The sequence below is a fragment of the Hyalella azteca genome, unplaced genomic scaffold, assembly GCF_000764305.2.
Source record: "Hyalella azteca isolate HAZT.00-mixed unplaced genomic scaffold, Hazt_2.0.2 contig10757, whole genome shotgun sequence".
Classification (NCBI taxonomy): Eukaryota; Metazoa; Arthropoda; class Malacostraca; order Amphipoda; family Hyalellidae; genus Hyalella; species Hyalella azteca.
This window is the reverse complement of record NW_025940780.1, coordinates 56,562-74,417: the sequence shown is the minus strand read 5'-3', so window position 1 is coordinate 74,417 and position 17,856 is coordinate 56,562. Positions and strand designations below refer to the sequence as shown.

General features: G+C 38.6%; 1 protein-coding gene across 1 annotated transcript; it reads left to right on the top strand.

Annotated features, from left to right (window-relative positions):
- Window positions 1-262: 262 nt before the first annotated feature.
- Window positions 263-1,463, top strand: LOC108667801 (angiopoietin-related protein 6-like; the record flags this gene model as incomplete). The annotated part of the gene is made up of 2 exons (XM_018154870.1): window positions 263-393; window positions 1,276-1,463. Coding segments are annotated over 2 exons (319 nt in total), but the record flags the coding sequence as incomplete, so codon positions are not given.
- Between the last annotated feature and the right edge of the window lie 16,393 nt (window positions 1,464-17,856).

Genomic DNA, 17,856 nt, shown 5'->3' with positions numbered 1-17,856 from the left:
TGTTGTGGTGCAGAGGGAGTATTGAGGTACAGAAAGAATATGTGGTACAGAGTGAATGTTGGGTCCAAAAGTAATTTTTTCATTAGTAAATTTCGTTCAGATTTTGAATGAATTAATTTCTGTGGATCCGCTTGAATCTAAGATATACAACTACGACTGATTATTTTAAATATATAAAATGTTTGCTTAACACGAAAAAATCGTAAAGTTATCCAGATCGATGTTCTTCATAGGGAATTATGCGTTTAATTTGTTCCACCAGAGTGGAAGACGGTAAAAATTACACACTGAGGGTCCGCGGCTACGACGCCGAGGGCAGCTCTGCCGGCGACCCCCTCTCCTACCTCGACGGCAAGCAGTTCTCGACCATCGATCGTGATCGTGATTTAGGCGGTGAGATCGAGCAAAATTAGGACGGCTTATCTACTCATATTCAATAAATCATGAACATTCGAAGTATGACCCTTACTCTCACACACCACGTCACACACCAGCACTACCGCATGAGTGAAGGCACTGAAAAGAAGAGATAGGAAGGCCATTGTGAAGTTATCGGATACTGGTTATGATCACAAGTGTATTGTGCATTGTGGAGGTATCAGGTACTGGTAATGATCGCTAATGTATTGTGCATTGTGGAGGTATCGGTACTGGTAATGATCGCAACGGTATTATTCATTATGAAGTTACCAGGTTGAAAGTTCCGTGCCTCATCAATGGCGATGTCAATGATGAATATGCAGGGAACAATTCAACCCCTATTTACTCTATCATTTTTATGCAATTAATATTAGTAATAGATTTAAATTCATTTTTTTAAATGAACATGATCTTCATTTAAAGCATAAAAAACTCACATCAATGAAGAGAACTCGCGAAAAAGTCTTATTATAACGTCATATGACGTACACATGACGTAAGATGACGCCAAGATCAGTGTCTGTTTGCCGCATTGCATTTCACTAAAGTAAACTACAGAACATCGTAACAATATCTGTAGGAAAACTCATCATGACACTGAAAAAACTTCATACATCTTCTTGCCTTGAATTTCGCAGGGTTATAACTATAGATATAACGCCGTGTCTGAAATTTCTCATTGCAAAACAAATAATTTCCTAAAAATAAATGGGCTTACCAATAATGAACGTAGGATCCTAACTAAAGAACATAACAAGAGTTGTTGACAAGTTTTATATAAGTGACTTTTGAATGGCAGCTACTTAACTGTGATGTCCAAGTCGGATTAACTAAATGAAATTCTCGATTCTTCAGACGGAAGCTGCTCGGAGAGGCACGGTGGCGGTGGCTGGTGGTACCACAGCTGCTATAAAGCGAACCCTACAGGCGTGTGGGCCGGCGACAGGCATGCCGAGGTTACCGCTGGAGCTTTCTTGGCCTGGAATACTGTCTACCAGACGCAAGTCACTCAACTCACCCTCATGATCAGACCCAAGGATTAATATGTACAATATTTTCGATCATGTAGGATATGCTCATTGACATACATACAAAAAGTGCTCAAGGACATCAAGGGCATGCTCTGGGACATTGGGTTTTGCTCACATTTAACTACCAATCTGAGCTTTTTGGGAAGGTATTTGATGCCAACGGGTAAGTTTCAACATCATTTTCGGCCAACGCATTACGGACAACACTCGAAGCCATTGAGAACAGAAGCCTGAGAGCCAATCTACCAAGCCTAGCAAGAGATACACTGGCGTGACTACATTTCGACGTTCCAAACAAGCGGCGCAACTTGTACGCTAGAAGCCCTTATGACAGTTGCACCCCAAGAGTAGTGTCTTGAGAAATGCCGAGCAAGTCTTTTATTTCTATTGGAGTAATGTTCTTAACGGCGTCCTCAAAAGTGAAAGAATAGTTGCCATCGCTTGTTTCGTTTTTCCTGAGATTGTTCGAACACTTGTGCACTTAGTATGCAACTTTGTCAATTTCTAACGTTTTGGCATAACATTCTCTACAAACTCAAGTCAAAAGATCGTTCGATTAGTGTTATTCAAATATAACATTTTTTATTTTTATCACATAGAGTAGTTCAGATGATTTGTTGCGCAAAAAGAAGCTCATTAACGTGATATAATCATACTTAAAATTTACAAAATACAAGAGTTGTAATTGTGCAAGTTACGATAAACAACGTGGCGCTGAACTACGTGCACGTCGAGAACTATACGGTGCTGAAAAATTATTGTATCATTAATTTCTTCGAAAAAATCCTTTCCGTAAGTCGAAGTGTCAAAGTGTGGAAAAAATTGTGTGGGCACTGTCGGGAAGTGGACGCTTGCAGCAATCGTGTATGGACTTCGTTGTCCAGGCGGTCCTGATCACCAATTGTGATACTGTAAGCGTGCCTATGTTGCTGACTTTCCATCTTACTATTAATTTTCGGGCCTTAGTTAGTTTTCATTTTTATCTTCATGTTGAGGTACAGATTTGTTTACCATGATCTTCATTGTCTCAACCGTTTTCGACTGGCGATAATTTTTTTTACACCACTACTCTTTAACTTCACTCCTTGTTTGTTTGTCTGTCTGCTACGAATCTTACAATCAATATTTGACGCCCTTCCACCTGTCCAATCGATCTGAAATTTTGCTCACTTACGCAAAGTCGGAGACAATGCATGAATCATTTGACAAAATATGTAATATACAAAATTTTTAATATAAAAAATTTAACAAATAATTTTGTCTGCTACAAATCTTATTATCGATATTCAACATACTTCTACCTGTCCAATCGATCTGAAATTTTGCAAACTTGCGTAAATTCGGAGACAATGCATGAATCAATTTAACACAATAAATAATTTTGGAAATTTAAATTTTTTCCAAATGATAATACTACAATTGATTTTAATTACTTTTTAGCGCATTTTCTCTTTATAGAAAAAATGCACTATTGTGCTCGCCATGTCCGTCTGTCTGTCTGTCCGTCTGTCCGTCCGTGACTTCACGTTTTAGTCGATTTCAAGAAGCGGGCATGCCTGTATCAAAGATACGACATCTCTAACTCTAATACACTGTACTAATCGCAATGAAAACTGATTTATGCAAGAGAAAATGCGCTCTCTGTCACTCACTGCCGTGAGTACTGAGTTATATTTTTTAATATATGGAAATAAAATTAGAAATTCATTGTAGATGTGTAACATAGAAGACGTATTCTTTAGAAGTGTTGTCTTTAAAAAAATTTTTAATTTTAATTTAATTTAATTATATTTGTCAGATTTTACTTATAATTGCATCGTTTCAATTACAATCTCCTGTTGTTATTTGGTTACTGAGGACCTTGGTGAGAACAAGTGCTCTTCTCGCAAACAAATAAAAAATTCTGTTTTCAGCAAAAGGAACACTCAAGAACTGCCGTTGAAAACATGTCACTAAATTTCGAAACATTTTTAACTGGTGTTGAAAATATCAAGGTTTGGGAACTAGAGGCTGGAGAATGTTACAATAGACATTAAAGAATTCATACGTAGTTTTATTTGGCAAGGGACATGTTTATTCTTTCTCTAGGGAATTTTGGCAATCGTTGGCATCCAAACAAAATAGTGATTGAGCTGTCTTCGTGTATGCAGATCGCAAGAAAAAAGCTATCAATAATTGTGCCTGCGCCAACTGGTCCGAAAATCTTTCGTCGATGGATCGGATATCCGTATTGAGGGATTAAAAATGAGTTTTGAAACACTGCGGTCGATGAATGACTGTTCCACTGGTGACGGTGATGTAGCGTAGATACAAATCTGTTAATAATACCTAATAGCTTCAACTCTCATTTCCAGACGCAGATACAGGAAAAGACTGACAGGCTATATCTTTTACAGGCTTTGTAAAAAATTTAACCCAGGCTATTTAGCATTGTACATGAATTTGTGGTCAGACTGTAAATAGTAGTCAAAACAAACCGAGATATAGATAGAAGAAATATCCGAGGGATATATGTAAAAATTTTGAACAATTAAAGCTAAAAATTCAGCTTGGGGGTTATTTCGCGAGTAGCCAAATATTTATAGGCAAATTGGAAATGAATTATAGCCAAAAATGCCTCATAACTAAGAAAAATCAAAATATGCAAGTCGTAGTAGAATTTTTTTAGAGACCTGGTTGAGTGTCAACGAGGAAAAGAAAGCCAGCGTTGCAGTCTGGTACTGACGAGCTAACACCCTCAGCAGCGGTGGACGCGTACAGCGTAATATTTTTATTATTATTATATTATTACACGATCACCTTTAGGACAAGCCTAATTGGGTCAGGATGGCCCATATACAAGGGGCAAAAAATGAATCGGTATTTGGGCAAAGAATCACTAAATCTTACCAGTTACTGTTTAGTATTGATGATATTAATTCAAACTGTTTTTACAATAATAATCAGGGAAGAATCAATACTAGGGCATTACCCTCCAGGCCATGACGTTGAAACAACGCCAGTGTTTCAACGATTTCATTCGTCCATTGTACGACTACATCTCTCTCATGGAGAGGCAAAAATGTAATGGCTGTCGCCGTCTCCGCATATGTGACAACACGCTGCTCAATTTATTCGCCACCACATTATAACTACTGAACAAGATAAAATTTCTTGATACTAACTACGCTATTTCTGCAAGCTTCATGTTCCACAAGCAGCTTGGATAGTGAAGCTCCAATAATTAGATATATATACTATCCAAAAAAGCTCTTTTTGAATATAGTTTTTACAGTTTGAAATGGTCTTTAAAAATGTCCACTTCATAAAGTAACCAGACGAAAGGTGGAAGAATATAGGATCTTTTAAAATAGTGAATCGCATAACATTGATTTTCGTCATCAGTTGATGTGCCTCCACCAACACGAAATACTGCCGTCTTAATGACTTATTTCTCATATATGTATGTAATAATGTATATTGTAAATACCTATTTCGAATGAGGAAATTTCACGGTATTTACACAGTCTTGAGCCATTGTTTACTCATGAGAACCTCTAGATATTCAAATAGTTCACAACTTCACATGGCAACCAAGTGTTTGTGCCATTGCAACGAAACTCCATAAAAGATGGTAATTAGTTGCTTTTTTCGTTGGTGACTATAAGATGTTATAGCTTTTATTTGGTCGCTGTACTGTGTAGAAACATGGTTATCTGGTGGCAGACATGAATCTAGGTAAAATTTCTCAGCCAAAGTAACGACTTAGAAGATAATACGCGAATAGAAGTCACTCGCAAGAAAATTGATTTATCCAGGAATATAGCAACGCACAACACAGCTGCCCCAACATCTACTCAAGTGTAAAGAGACAACATATCTTTATCATCCAGAACCTGCCAGTCGGATGAGGATTGCAGTGAAGCAGGTACTACATTACAGAAAAAGAAATCTTGGAGAATTCTAACGCAAAAATTTGATTAATAGTTGTTGTGGGGAATCTAATTTTTCTTGTACGACTCAACATTTGAGACAAACTGCGTTTACTAAATCGAGGGCCTTAGAGAAGGTTCAATCAACTATATATAATATATGTAAATAAATTCTCCTCTACATTGAGCTTCAATCTTAGCAGTTGTTTCTTCAATGCACAGAATGCCGAGCAGATGGCAATGTGAGTAGGTATACGTATAGTATAGTATTTTCGGCATTTAAGGAATAGGCCTGGATAGGCCTGTCGCCGAATAAAAAAAAGCAGTTTGCTCCGATTATACTACATTGGTAGAGTTTATGAGATATTAGACCGAACAGATATTCCAATTAAAAATATAAATCAGTACTCACTGCAGCGAGTGACAGAGAGCACATTTTCTCGTCGACGCAAACGTGGTCACGGACGGACGGTCGGACGGGCAGACAGACGGACATGACGAGCACAATAGCGCCTTTTTTCCATAAATGAGAAAATGCGCTAAAAAGGTAATTTTCGGTGGTGATTATTGGATATTCAATCAATCTTCAATCTGTTGCTGGACTACAACATGATCATTTGGTCAGAGTTATGGAATTATGTAGAATTGTGCAGTAAAAAAATTGTGCAGTGTTACAATATTTTGTAGAATATTACGTTAAGTGAAAGCACCGGCAAAAGACTGAAAAAGACCAGTACATGTGGAAGCTTGGAGGGTGTGGAATGAGGAAATTTAAAGGAATTCATTACCACTCTAGACGGTATAATACATGTGGCGCTAAACAGCAATAATTTATTCGAAAAATTATCGGTCTTTATTTAAAGGGAAGATATAAAAAATAACAGGTCTGATCTCTGTCAGTTACCCCTACCACTCGTCTGACTCGTGCTCTCTTTCACCTGTAATCTAGCATTCCCCTGCATTTAAGATAAGAGGACTGCGTGTGCACGTTCATGTGTGCGTATAGAATTACAACGGTGTGTTCGTACATGAGCAGCGGTGTCGCACATACACCCACAACGTCCACGCGGAATATGATTGTTGATATGTTGATGTCCACTTTGAATGTGATATGATCGCAGCTGAACGATGAAAAAGGCCTGACATTGCATGCTTCTCGGGGCACCGCGCTGCAAATCTGAAAGCTCATATTGGACAGACTGTTACTCATCTCAAAACATGATGAGAAGATGTATACTGTAAATTAATTTGTGCCCTGTGGAATTATTTCCGTGGGCTGATATGTACATGAACTAAAACTAAATTGAATTAAGGCTCACAAATGTACTAAATTAAAAGATGCAAGTCTTCATATCCGAATTCCGGTTAATGAACAGTGAACACTTCTTCAAAAAATCCTGAGAAGAAAATATCTTCTCCTATTTCCTGTAAAATAATACCCTCTTGAGTAGGGCCACAAATAAAGACAAGGAAGACGCAAGAGCTGCGGGCCGAGTAGTTTCAGGGCAGAGAATTCGTGACCGCACGAGAACTACTGAACATAAGGTGAACGAAAACCCGTTGACTTCAAGATTGTTTGGAATTGTTGTTATGTTATGGAGAAAATTGCAAGTTTAAATTGCGTGGCCACTATGCGTACGTACAAAAATTCTATTTTATTGGATTGAAATGTTTGGATCGTGTCCCACATTTAATAGGATACTAGTTCGCAATAGCCCGTTTTAAGACTGCATTTGACAGGAAATAATCTGTATTAATGCATAGTAAAATAATCGCGGCCTATGCTTGATGGAAGGCACCTAAAAATAATTAGCAGAATGAATCTGAAAGGACCGAAATCATTTACATCCGAGGTTGTAGAGTGACACGAAATCCCAAGGCGATTAGTGTTAATTTGGAAATATGGAGCACTTGTCACAAGAATTTCAGCGTTACCTCAACAGTTCTTGATTTAGAAAGCTGGTCATGAAAACAGTCAACTTCGAGATGAGTAATCTTTGAACTTTACCTCAATTAAATTTTTACAGATAGTTATTGATACAAGATTGAACGTCATTTAGAATTTGAAAGGATTTGCCAAACTTAAACTACCCCCGAATTAACAAGGGCATTCTCGTAACGACTTGCTTATCCATTTGAGCAGCATAGGTGATTGTCAAACTTTATGAGCGGTGAAAACCTTTAATTCTGATACACCACATGAATTTCACTATAAGAATTCAAAAATTTACTCCCACCTCAAATTTACGAATTACGATTAATGTTTCTACATAAAAACTACTTGATATCTGAAATAGTTACCAAGAGAACCAGTTTTTTGTGTTATTTAGAAACTTGATGAAAGTGATCCAGAGATTTTTTCGGTCGGTGACAATGGCATTATGTCTTCATTGGGCCAGTGAGTTCAGAGATGATTGTTTGCTTTTGTCATATGTCTTACTTAATGCTTGGATTTATATTTTATTGATAAGCAGTTCTCTAGCCAAGTGTCGAGTCTATGAAGGAGTGTATAACAAGGCAACTAACCTCCTGAGTTAACTCAACAAATTTGTGAAAATGAAATAAAGCGAAGCAATATTCATCTAGCTCTCCTCTGTCTTCTGCCAGTTGAGTTCAATATTCATTAAATAAAATAATTTTTAACACTGTCAATTCATACGAATGCAGCCGAACAGCTCCCTGAATTCCCAAATTCATGTCCCTGAATTCTGAATGAATTTGCATGGAATTTCGAACCTAATTAATAATATAACAGTAAGCCGCGATTGATCTCATTACAGATTTGGGTAATGCAATAATAAGCCGTCCCTCAAATTAGGTTAGGTTAAGATAAGTTAGGATTGGTAGCGTTTCGGTAGCAATGAAGTTTTCTTGTTCTGATTGAAAACTACGAAGCGTAGAAATTTGCAATAATTTCTTTCGCTGCGTCCTTCTAATAATCACTTACGTTGAGAGTTTTCTGCAAATCCAGTCGGAATTGAGGGATTTGACTGAGCGGTTCTGCTGAGCAAATACTTTGTGTGCACGTTTAATTGGAAAAATAAGAGGCGTAGAAATTTTTAATAGTTACTATCGGTGCGTATTGCTATTAGTTATTATATTCCGAATTTCATGCAAATCAGCTCGGAATTGAGGGACTTGTGAGTCTTTCGGTAGCGTTTTGCGTTCGAACTTGTAGTGATTCAAGATTATTTTAAAATGAAGCAATATTCTCACATATTTTAATGCCTTAATACGCCACTTATGAACCTCAGTCGATGTATACGTCAAATAGACTAAAATAAAAGCAGAAGTAATCAGTATTTTGAGCCAGTTAATCATGGTCAGTCTTAGAATCTATAGCGTCTGATTACCCATTAAGTGTTTCAAGCTCTTGTAATAACATATTACTATATTCTGTAATGCACAATGGCTCTAGAGTGTAGTGCAAAAATTCAACCAAGCTTGTGGCACCACCGGAGACGCGACTCTATATACTTAATTGCAATTCTCTTCAAAGGCGGATGCCGTGTTTCTCTCTTTTCTGTTCTAGCAAAATACCTAAGATAATCCACTGGGTGCGTGTTAAAATTTATGAATTCTTTATGATGTATTGAGAAGAACAATGTTTTTTTTTACTTTAAGGTCAAGTGATGGGGATTATTGTACGAATTTCATAGCGACTCAGTCTCAGAACCCAGACTAGCCGCCATAGCTGACATAGCTGACTCACTCTCATTATGCCTATTAACTCTCATTATGACGCCAGAATGAATTAAAATATTCTAATTATGTTGAAGAAAAATTAAATGATTTTTGAGTGATATTTTGAGTTAACTCAGGTAATACCTGATGTGTAATCTCAGTTTATAACTTTATTGGGTAGAGTATGTTATCAGTAAACTATTTTGTGATGTTATAAGGGGAACTGAATTAATAAATTGCGTTATGTGAGAGTTGAGTCTCAAACGTAGTGAGCACAACATTTTTGTTTTAGGCAGCTTAATTTATAGTTAATGGTCTGAAAATTGAAGTTTTGAATTTTAACTGGTATATTAACTTGTGAACCTTGTTCACAGGTCTCGTCCATCCATGAAGAACATCTCCCATATTTCTTCTTGTTTTTTATTAGGTTTGCTTTTCTTGGCGTCTTATTTTTGCCGGCCAGTCTATTTTCTGACAGCCTCCTTCTATACCGAATAAATTTGTAATCTATCCTGCGTCAACCTACTGATTACTCTCTTTGTATGGGTCGTTTCAACCCCAATTTTGTCCCCCAAAATTACATGAAATTTGATTACTAAAAAGAACTTATGTGGCGACCTCTAGATTAAAACCCCGCCTTACTTTCTTTCCTGCTTATAAAAAACCCAAATGCCTTGCACTATTCTGAAAGGCCAGGATTTCAATATCAGATCTTAATTCAGAGATCTATCGGCAACTTCTCATAAACTAAACGCCACAAATCCTCACCGTGCCAGTCTGGAAAACCTTCCAACGCGCGCAAGAAAATGGAGCCTATAAACACGTGGTTGCGCCGCCGCCGACGCAAACCACGTCAACCGTAACGCAACTATCACCGAAAATTACTCCGATGCTTACGCCCCAGAAGAGCAGAGCAAGATAATTTGCAAAGATACTTCCCAAACGTTGATCTTCATATTGTGCTGGTAAACTATTTCAAAACCGGTTCTTTCTTTAGATATAAAAATTTGTTACCTGTTCATATGCGATCATCCATGGTTTATCAATGTTTTTGAGCACGATGTACATCTGCGTACGTCGGTATGACGTCATGCAATCATTATTCCAGGGTCGCTGAGCATAAGGACAGGAGTTGTAGGACCGGACAGTAGCTATCGCTCCGCCTTCATTCTGTTGTGCGCACTCACGCCGAGCATTGTGATGCAAGTACCTGTTTCTGACAGTGACTTTAGGGTGTTGGCTTCCACCTCCGGTACGTCAGATTTGCGTATTTTAGTATCCTTGTACATTTGTAAACTTAGGCCCAGTTTGAATTCAGCTGCTAGCTCCTTTCCCCTTGAAATCCCCTAATGGATAGGTTTTTTTGTGCTCTATTATTTGTAAATTTAAGGTTTTCAATTGCGTTCTTTGCTTTCATTTGTATTAATTTGTGACTTTCTATATAAATTCTAGGTTGTACGAACTGACGATGGAGCTGGACTCCGAAATGTTTTTATGTAGATTTGAATTAACGTGGACTATTTTTTGCTTTTAAATTTTTGGTGAACTTTTAAACTAAGGCAAATTAATGGGTAAAAACCATCAATCTACTTCAGGAACATATAGAAATTGGCCACGCATCTTGGCGTTGGAGTATAATTAAATTCGTATTAAGGTTTTAAAAGGTGTGCCGGACGACATTTGGCCCACACTGTTGACTTGTGAAAGCGCCTCACATGAGAGGATTAAGCGCCTTGAGCCTGTATTTCCTGGCACTCTCCTTCTATAACTACCAAATAAATTTATTATCTATTCTGCATCAATCTCCTGATTATCCTATTTCTTTGGGCCTCATAAACCCCAATTTTGTCTCCCAAAACCACCTAAAATATGGTTACAAAAAAGCACTTCAAATTCGCTGATGTCGACTTGCTGGCAAACACAGAGAAGTGCCGTTCCAGTATTGACTAAACATGAGCTGCCTCGCAAGCCAAAGTCAGCTTTGTAAATACACCGTAAAAACAATATTATTGTATTCATATTGCTTTTATGCCACGGATTATTTCTTTCCTTTCGCATAGTCGAAATGTCAACGTTACTACGAAAACGGCAAAAATTAACAAGGCCATGTGAAATAACCGTTTAGTGTTGCGTCACCTATTAGTCCGAGCTTCAATGACGATACATTTTCTTGTATTTCTCTTCAGGCATACTTTCGCGCGCTTTCCGCAACGTTCGCAGCAGCATCCACACACACTGCGCTCTGCGCAAACCAAAGAATGCGTGCGTGGATTCAGGCTTGGTTCGGTCATCTAACGGCTCCATTTTATAGATCACATCGTAGAAATGAAATAACTGGCTCTCATATTTAGCAACATTACTTGGATGGGGAAAAAGATACACAACTTCCCGCATCAAATTCTTCACTGTCGAACTAGGATCGAACTACGGCAACCCGCGCTCTGTAGCGGCATTCTTCAAGACGGCCTACCTCACTCTCCTCCTGGGGGACGCCAGTCGGAGACCACCGCTGCCGTGCTTAGTATGGACTATCATGATCCCTTCCCTAAAGAACGTAGCTGTTGCGGACCATTTCGTGCTTATCAGTGCAACTGTTATCTATGGCAGGATTAATTGAATACGCGTGCATCAGGTTTCATTTTTTGCTTCATAATCCCAGATGACACGGTTTCTGGAAAGAAACCGGTACAAATACATAACTTTATACAAAAAACGAAAGGTTATTGAATTTATAAATAATATTTGCAAATAATAAAGTAATTTCAGTCGCTTTCTAAACAACAAAGAAATATTCAAACAAGAGAACGAAGCTCACCAAAATTCGTTCCTGATTTAAGTTCGGTCTGTACTCCGCAGCCGACAGATGACGAATGAGCGGAAATTTTTCGCAAGACCGCAGAATTAAGCTACTATTCTAAAGCATATGTTGCGTTCACAAGCCAGCCCCTCAAATGTTCTCTAAACATTTACAAATCGACGAAGTTCAAACTAAATGCCAGACTATAAACACACAGGCTAAATACTCTCGAAGAGTAAAGTATAGTCTAGCTGGACTGAATCAAAAATCAGCTTGGAAATCGGTCGTAGCAGTTCTACAACATTCAATGAGCCGCTATCGGCCTTGTTGCTTCTGTACCTCGCAACCCAAGTTTTACAACTGTAACTATTTTGTTGGAATCGGGAAACACCTCGACGATTCTTCCTAATGACCATTGGTTACGAGGTAATAATTGATCGGTAAGAACAAGATCTCCTATCTTGTAGTTATATCCGGGGTTGAGCCACTTGTGTCGTTGTTGTAGAATTGGTAGGTATTTATCCACAATATCGCCGAGAATATCCACAATAACTCAGCCAGGTATTGTACCTGTCGGCACCGGTGTTTGATGTAAGAGTCTTCCTTTGAGAATAACCCTGGCGGAAATATAGCACCGCCATGCAGAAGCAGTAAATGGTTCGGGGTTAAGGCGTTGAGGTCTTCTTTGTCATCTGATAGTTCCCTCAGAGGTCGACAATTGAGTATGGATTCGATTTCGCAAAAAAGGGTGTTGAGCTGTTCATCGCTTGGTTTCAATGGTTGTTCACTCATTATTCCATTTAGGACCTTACGAACGGAACGAATTTCGCGTTCAAAGGCTCCTCCGAAGTGAGAGGCTGACGGAGGCTGAAATTTCCAATCTATATTTTTCTGCAGCATCCAGTTGTCCATCACTGATTTATTCCACGCTTTCAGGGCTGAGCGCAGTTCATCATTACCGAAAGTTAAATTTGTACCGTTGCCGGAGCGCACCACTCTTACGTTCCCACGACGCGCTACGAAGCGTCGTAATGCATTAATAAACGAATCTGTTGACAAGGTGTTCGCAATCTCCAGGACCAGGTGTGCTGCCCGGCTGGACAAGCACGTGAAAATCACACCGTAGCGCTTCTCGCTTTTCCGTCCGTTCATAACTTAAAAAACTTAAAACTTGTTCGTGTGAAAGCGGGCTCGTCGGCGCATACTTTATCCTTTGGTAGAGAAGCCATCTTCGGTATTGAAGGTAATCCATTATATTTTCGTCATGTCATGCAATTGCGAAGTAATTTTGTTATTGACGAGTTAATTCATATTATCCAATACTTGCGTCTGAGTTGGGTCACAAGAGTTGCTCTTCCAATGTGACCCAAAGCTTTGTGGGTTAGATGAATCATGCTTTTTACCAATTGTTTTCCCTTGGGCAAAATTATTGGACGTTTCTCATCGGAAGAGAGATCGCTGTGTTGCAGTCGGCCTCCTTCTCTAAGAACGCCATGATCGTCGGGAAAAAGGTCGAGTTTCTTGAGTGAGGCGCAGTTAGCGCATGGATTCTTCGAACTGATTTGTTTTATAGCATCGCTAAAGTTTGTTTCTTGAATGTAGAGAATGATAGCTCGTTCAGTTGCGTCAATTTCCTCAATAGTCAAGTTCCCAGGCTCAAAACTCCTCAAAGACAACATCTTCTTGAACCGAAGCAGCCAAGCGATTTTTTTTTCCAACAAGAACCAATTCGATGATGAATAGAGAAGTTTCTCAGTTGGGCAAATCTCAACTCTGTAAGCGACAAACGCATTGTACTTCTTTGGTTTCGTAATCTCTAATTCATCACAAAGGGCAGATGGATAGTTTTGTTGAGGCCAAAACTCTTCAGATCTTCTCAAAAATTCTTGGCCAATTCGCCACTCTTCCAACTCGACGAATTTAGGGACAGGGACACCTCGACTGATGTGGTCGGCTGGGTTCAAGGATCCGGGGACGTATCTCCATTGACTTTGGCACGTGTCGCTGAGGATAAACCTAACACGATTGGCTACGAACCTGGCCAGCTGCCTGCGTTCATTCTGTACGTAGTGCAACACTGTTGTGCTGTCAGTCCAGAAATATTCGTTGTCTATCTTGTAATCGAGCTCGTTCACAAGAATTTTTCTTCAGGAGAACGGAGACTTGAGCGCCATTCAACTCTATTCTCGGAATGGTCCGATAAGTAGAATTATTCAGAGGTGTGAGTCTGGCTTTTGAGAGGACAGGATAACAGCTTATTTCTCCGTTCGTTGCAATAGATCGAGAAAGCAACCGAACCGTAGCCCGTTTCACATCCATCCGAGAAAAAATGCAACTCATTTCTGGTAGCTGCTGCTGGTTTGCAGCATCTTTGAATTTCATAATCTTCTCAAGGAAATGAAGCTCGTCTCTCCAGGTGGTCCATCTTCGGTTGAGCGATGTAGGTAACTCTGCGTCCCAATCTAATATCAGTTTGCAGGCATGCTGGAAAATTCTTATCGCGCAGACGATGGTTGGTCCAATCAAGCCAATTGGATCGAAAATTCCGTGGATGGTCGATAGGATGCCTCTTCTAGTCGGTTGTTTATTTTCTAAATTTATCTTGAACTTCAGCGTATCGCGTTTTGCATTCCATATCAGACCTAATGCTGGATTAGCGGAGCCAGGGTGAATTTCTTCAAATTTTATGTTTTATGGAAACTTTTTCCATTGTTCACGAGGCTCAAGTCTGTCTGAATTCTTTTGGTATTAAAACTAATTTCAAGCTCAACGGATGCTCCAGTGTTTATTCAAATTTGAATACAATCAACAGTTCAGTTTGGAAACCAGTTTGACAAGGCGTGGATTAACGTTTCGGTTAGGTTCAAGTCTTCGTTGCTTAGAAAATCAATGGAAGCAGTGGACGAATACGTGTTGGTAGCACGTAAATGCGCGACATCGCCCCCGGGTTGTTCTGAAGCAGATAGAGAGAAAAGTTTTGAATAACTATCGGTAAAGAAGTATGAATTTTCATATAAAGAATGAACAAATATAAAGACAAATCACAAATATGCAATACCTTTAATGATAGATCCACTTAAGAGGCGAGGAGCCAAATAATGTTGAAAGTTAATGGTTAGTACAGTAAGATCAGCTCGTATAGCAATGGTTATTGATCGCATGCTGTTATAAATTTTGACTCGAATTTAACTGAGCTAATCTTAGAAAAGTAAGCATATAGGCATGCGGATGGACAAGATAATGAAAAGTTGAAAAGAGGAAATAGCGAATTAAGACACGCTAGCATTACCAGCAGCGGTCTTTGTGCTTCTATAAAAAAATCCAGGTAGCATTAAGTTACTTCTTTCTCATTTTGAAGAAAGTTGGAACATTAAATTTTTAATTTCAAATATTTTAATTTTTGAAAAAATTAATTATCATACAATTCCTACAATCAATTAAATCAATGGCAATTTAATATACATTTCTAATAATTCGTAACGAATTCGGTAAGATTAAATCCTTTAGATACCAAATGTTTTACCTCTAGTAGGAGTTTAGCAGCTCTCTTCTCAGAATCACTAGAAACGAGGAAATCGTCTACGTAAAAATTCCTCATGAGAGGCCGACTTTGTTTCGGCGCTGAATTATTGGTTGTCTACGACGGTTTGACGAAGGGCGAAATTCGCTACCGATGGGCTCGACGTCGCTCCGAAAACATGAACAGTGAGACGGTATTCCGCTGGCTTGCCTGATCCGTCGAGCCAAAAAGGCATAGATAATCTTTCGAGTCCGGAAACACTTTCACTCTGTAGAACATATTTTTAATGTCACCCAAGAAAGCCACTGGCTCTTGTCTAAAGCGAAGAATAACGCCAAGGAGAGTTTTCGTCAAATCAGGCCCCTGATACAAATTTTTTTTCCTCTGCTTGGTCTAAAAAAACACCGTTACTGACTGCACAATTTTTTTCTTGATTTCTTATAGTGTTTCTTAAAGCCAGAAAGTTGCCATTTGAAAATACTTTAGTTTTGTGTCATGTCTGTGATCTGCTTTTTTTCTACTAAGTTTAACAACTGAATGAACATCCTCCGAGGCCGGTGATTCCATAATTTTTGCCAGGAGTTGTAGAAGAACTATTTGACTATAAAAATATTGATTTTGAGTCGTGTGGGAAACTGTGCAGGACTTCACCAGTGCAGTTGCTTGCAAAATGACTACATCAACTTTATAAAAACCTTCCAAAATGAATGGCAGCCAGATAATAACAACAGACTTTTCAGACATGGATCTAGTGACTCTAAATCATACACTGATGCATTTGCTCATTACATTGAAGAAAACGTCAATGCTTCAAAATTTCCATTGAACATCATTCGTTGCCTTGAAGTTATCCAACTCATGAAACCAACACAAGCAGCCACAGAACGAGTGATGTCACATGTTGCCAACACTGTTAAGAACAGATATGAATCCAAAAACATCTTTCGGCAAGAATCAACTGGAAGTATTGAGTCTCTGGATTGACTCTGTCGACAATGTGGCAAAAGAAGTGTTCCTTAAATGCAACACTAATGTTGTACAGCATGATGCTGAACTTGCCAAGGAAATTTTCTTAATTAAAGACCCGCCATCTCTGCAGAAAACCAAGTATTCTAATGAACGTAGCGAGTCAGTAAAATCATACCTAGCACAACTTGGAAGCGATACAATTAGGAACAACCTACCTAAGCGCCGTCTTGTACCAAAATTCAAAGAGGATGATGTCAAGAAACCGAAACTTGACAATTGGCTTTTAAAAATCCCCAAAATTGATGAAATTCCCAAGGCAATGAATGAATCTTCTATTACCTCAATACCCAATTTGTGTACCAACTCATCACCTAAAGAGATGGATATATTCCACCAAATGCAATGCCCTTCAAGAACGTCAGCAGACCAAACAGTAAACGCTCAGAGTTCTGCGCCATACAGAAGTACCCTTTAAAGCATTAAAGAAATCCATTTGGAAGTAAAAAGTGAACCATCAAATCTCAAGAACACAGTAATATACAGTATTTGTGAGATGGAAGAGAATGAAAGAAATCAAGCAAAAATTTCTTCGGCTAAATGGATTGGCTGTGCAAATGTTGAAAAGTGTGAATCATACATTGAGCGAAAAATCACAAAAAATGCTGAGGGAGGAGATTGGTTCCACATAAAGTGTCTAAAAATACGTAAAGTGCCGCATGAGCGCTGGTATTGTAGAAAATGTTCAACCAGAAAAACTAAAAACCTAGCTGACAAATTTGTCAACACTCAGAATCAACTGGACAAGCAATCGCTTCATAACAATGTCTATTTAACCATTTCAGAATTAAATGCTCAATTTTCGATTGAAAACAGATCAATTAGAAAGATATTGGGTGATGGCAACTGTCTGTTACGTTGTTTTGCTCTCTATTATTACAATGATGATGATCTTCATGACCTCATGCGCCACACACTTTCTAATAAGCTGGTATCTATACATATGTCCATGATCCCAGATGGGCCAACATGTGGACAATAGCTAGCTGGGAATCAGAAAAAAGTGAATCTCTGTTAGCTCATGATAGTGATGCTGTTCTTGTACATTCACTAGTCTCCTATGCTCCTGATTTAATAGAAGTTTCTGGCTCCCCTGGTCTAGTTAAAGCAATAATTACATATTCAGAAAAAATTAAGGTTCCCATTAAAGCCAATGATTCCCCAGAAGATTGGCTAAAGAAATATGGGGGGGGGGGGGCATTAGAGATCTTGATTTTTTCATGCTTGGCTCGTAAAAATGTTTTCACCCTTCGAAAAACTACCTATGATTCACGTTCTTATTAGTGATATTTAACCCAAGCATATCACCAGCCATTCAAATCATCACTCTCTAATAGTTCTAATTACATTTCCCTTCTTTTCCATTTTGATTCGTCAAATCCTATATGCAATCATTATGATTATGTCCCCCTCCAACAAGCAACAAGCAATTGTACCCCTCCAGACTTGGCAATCTTGTACACCAAG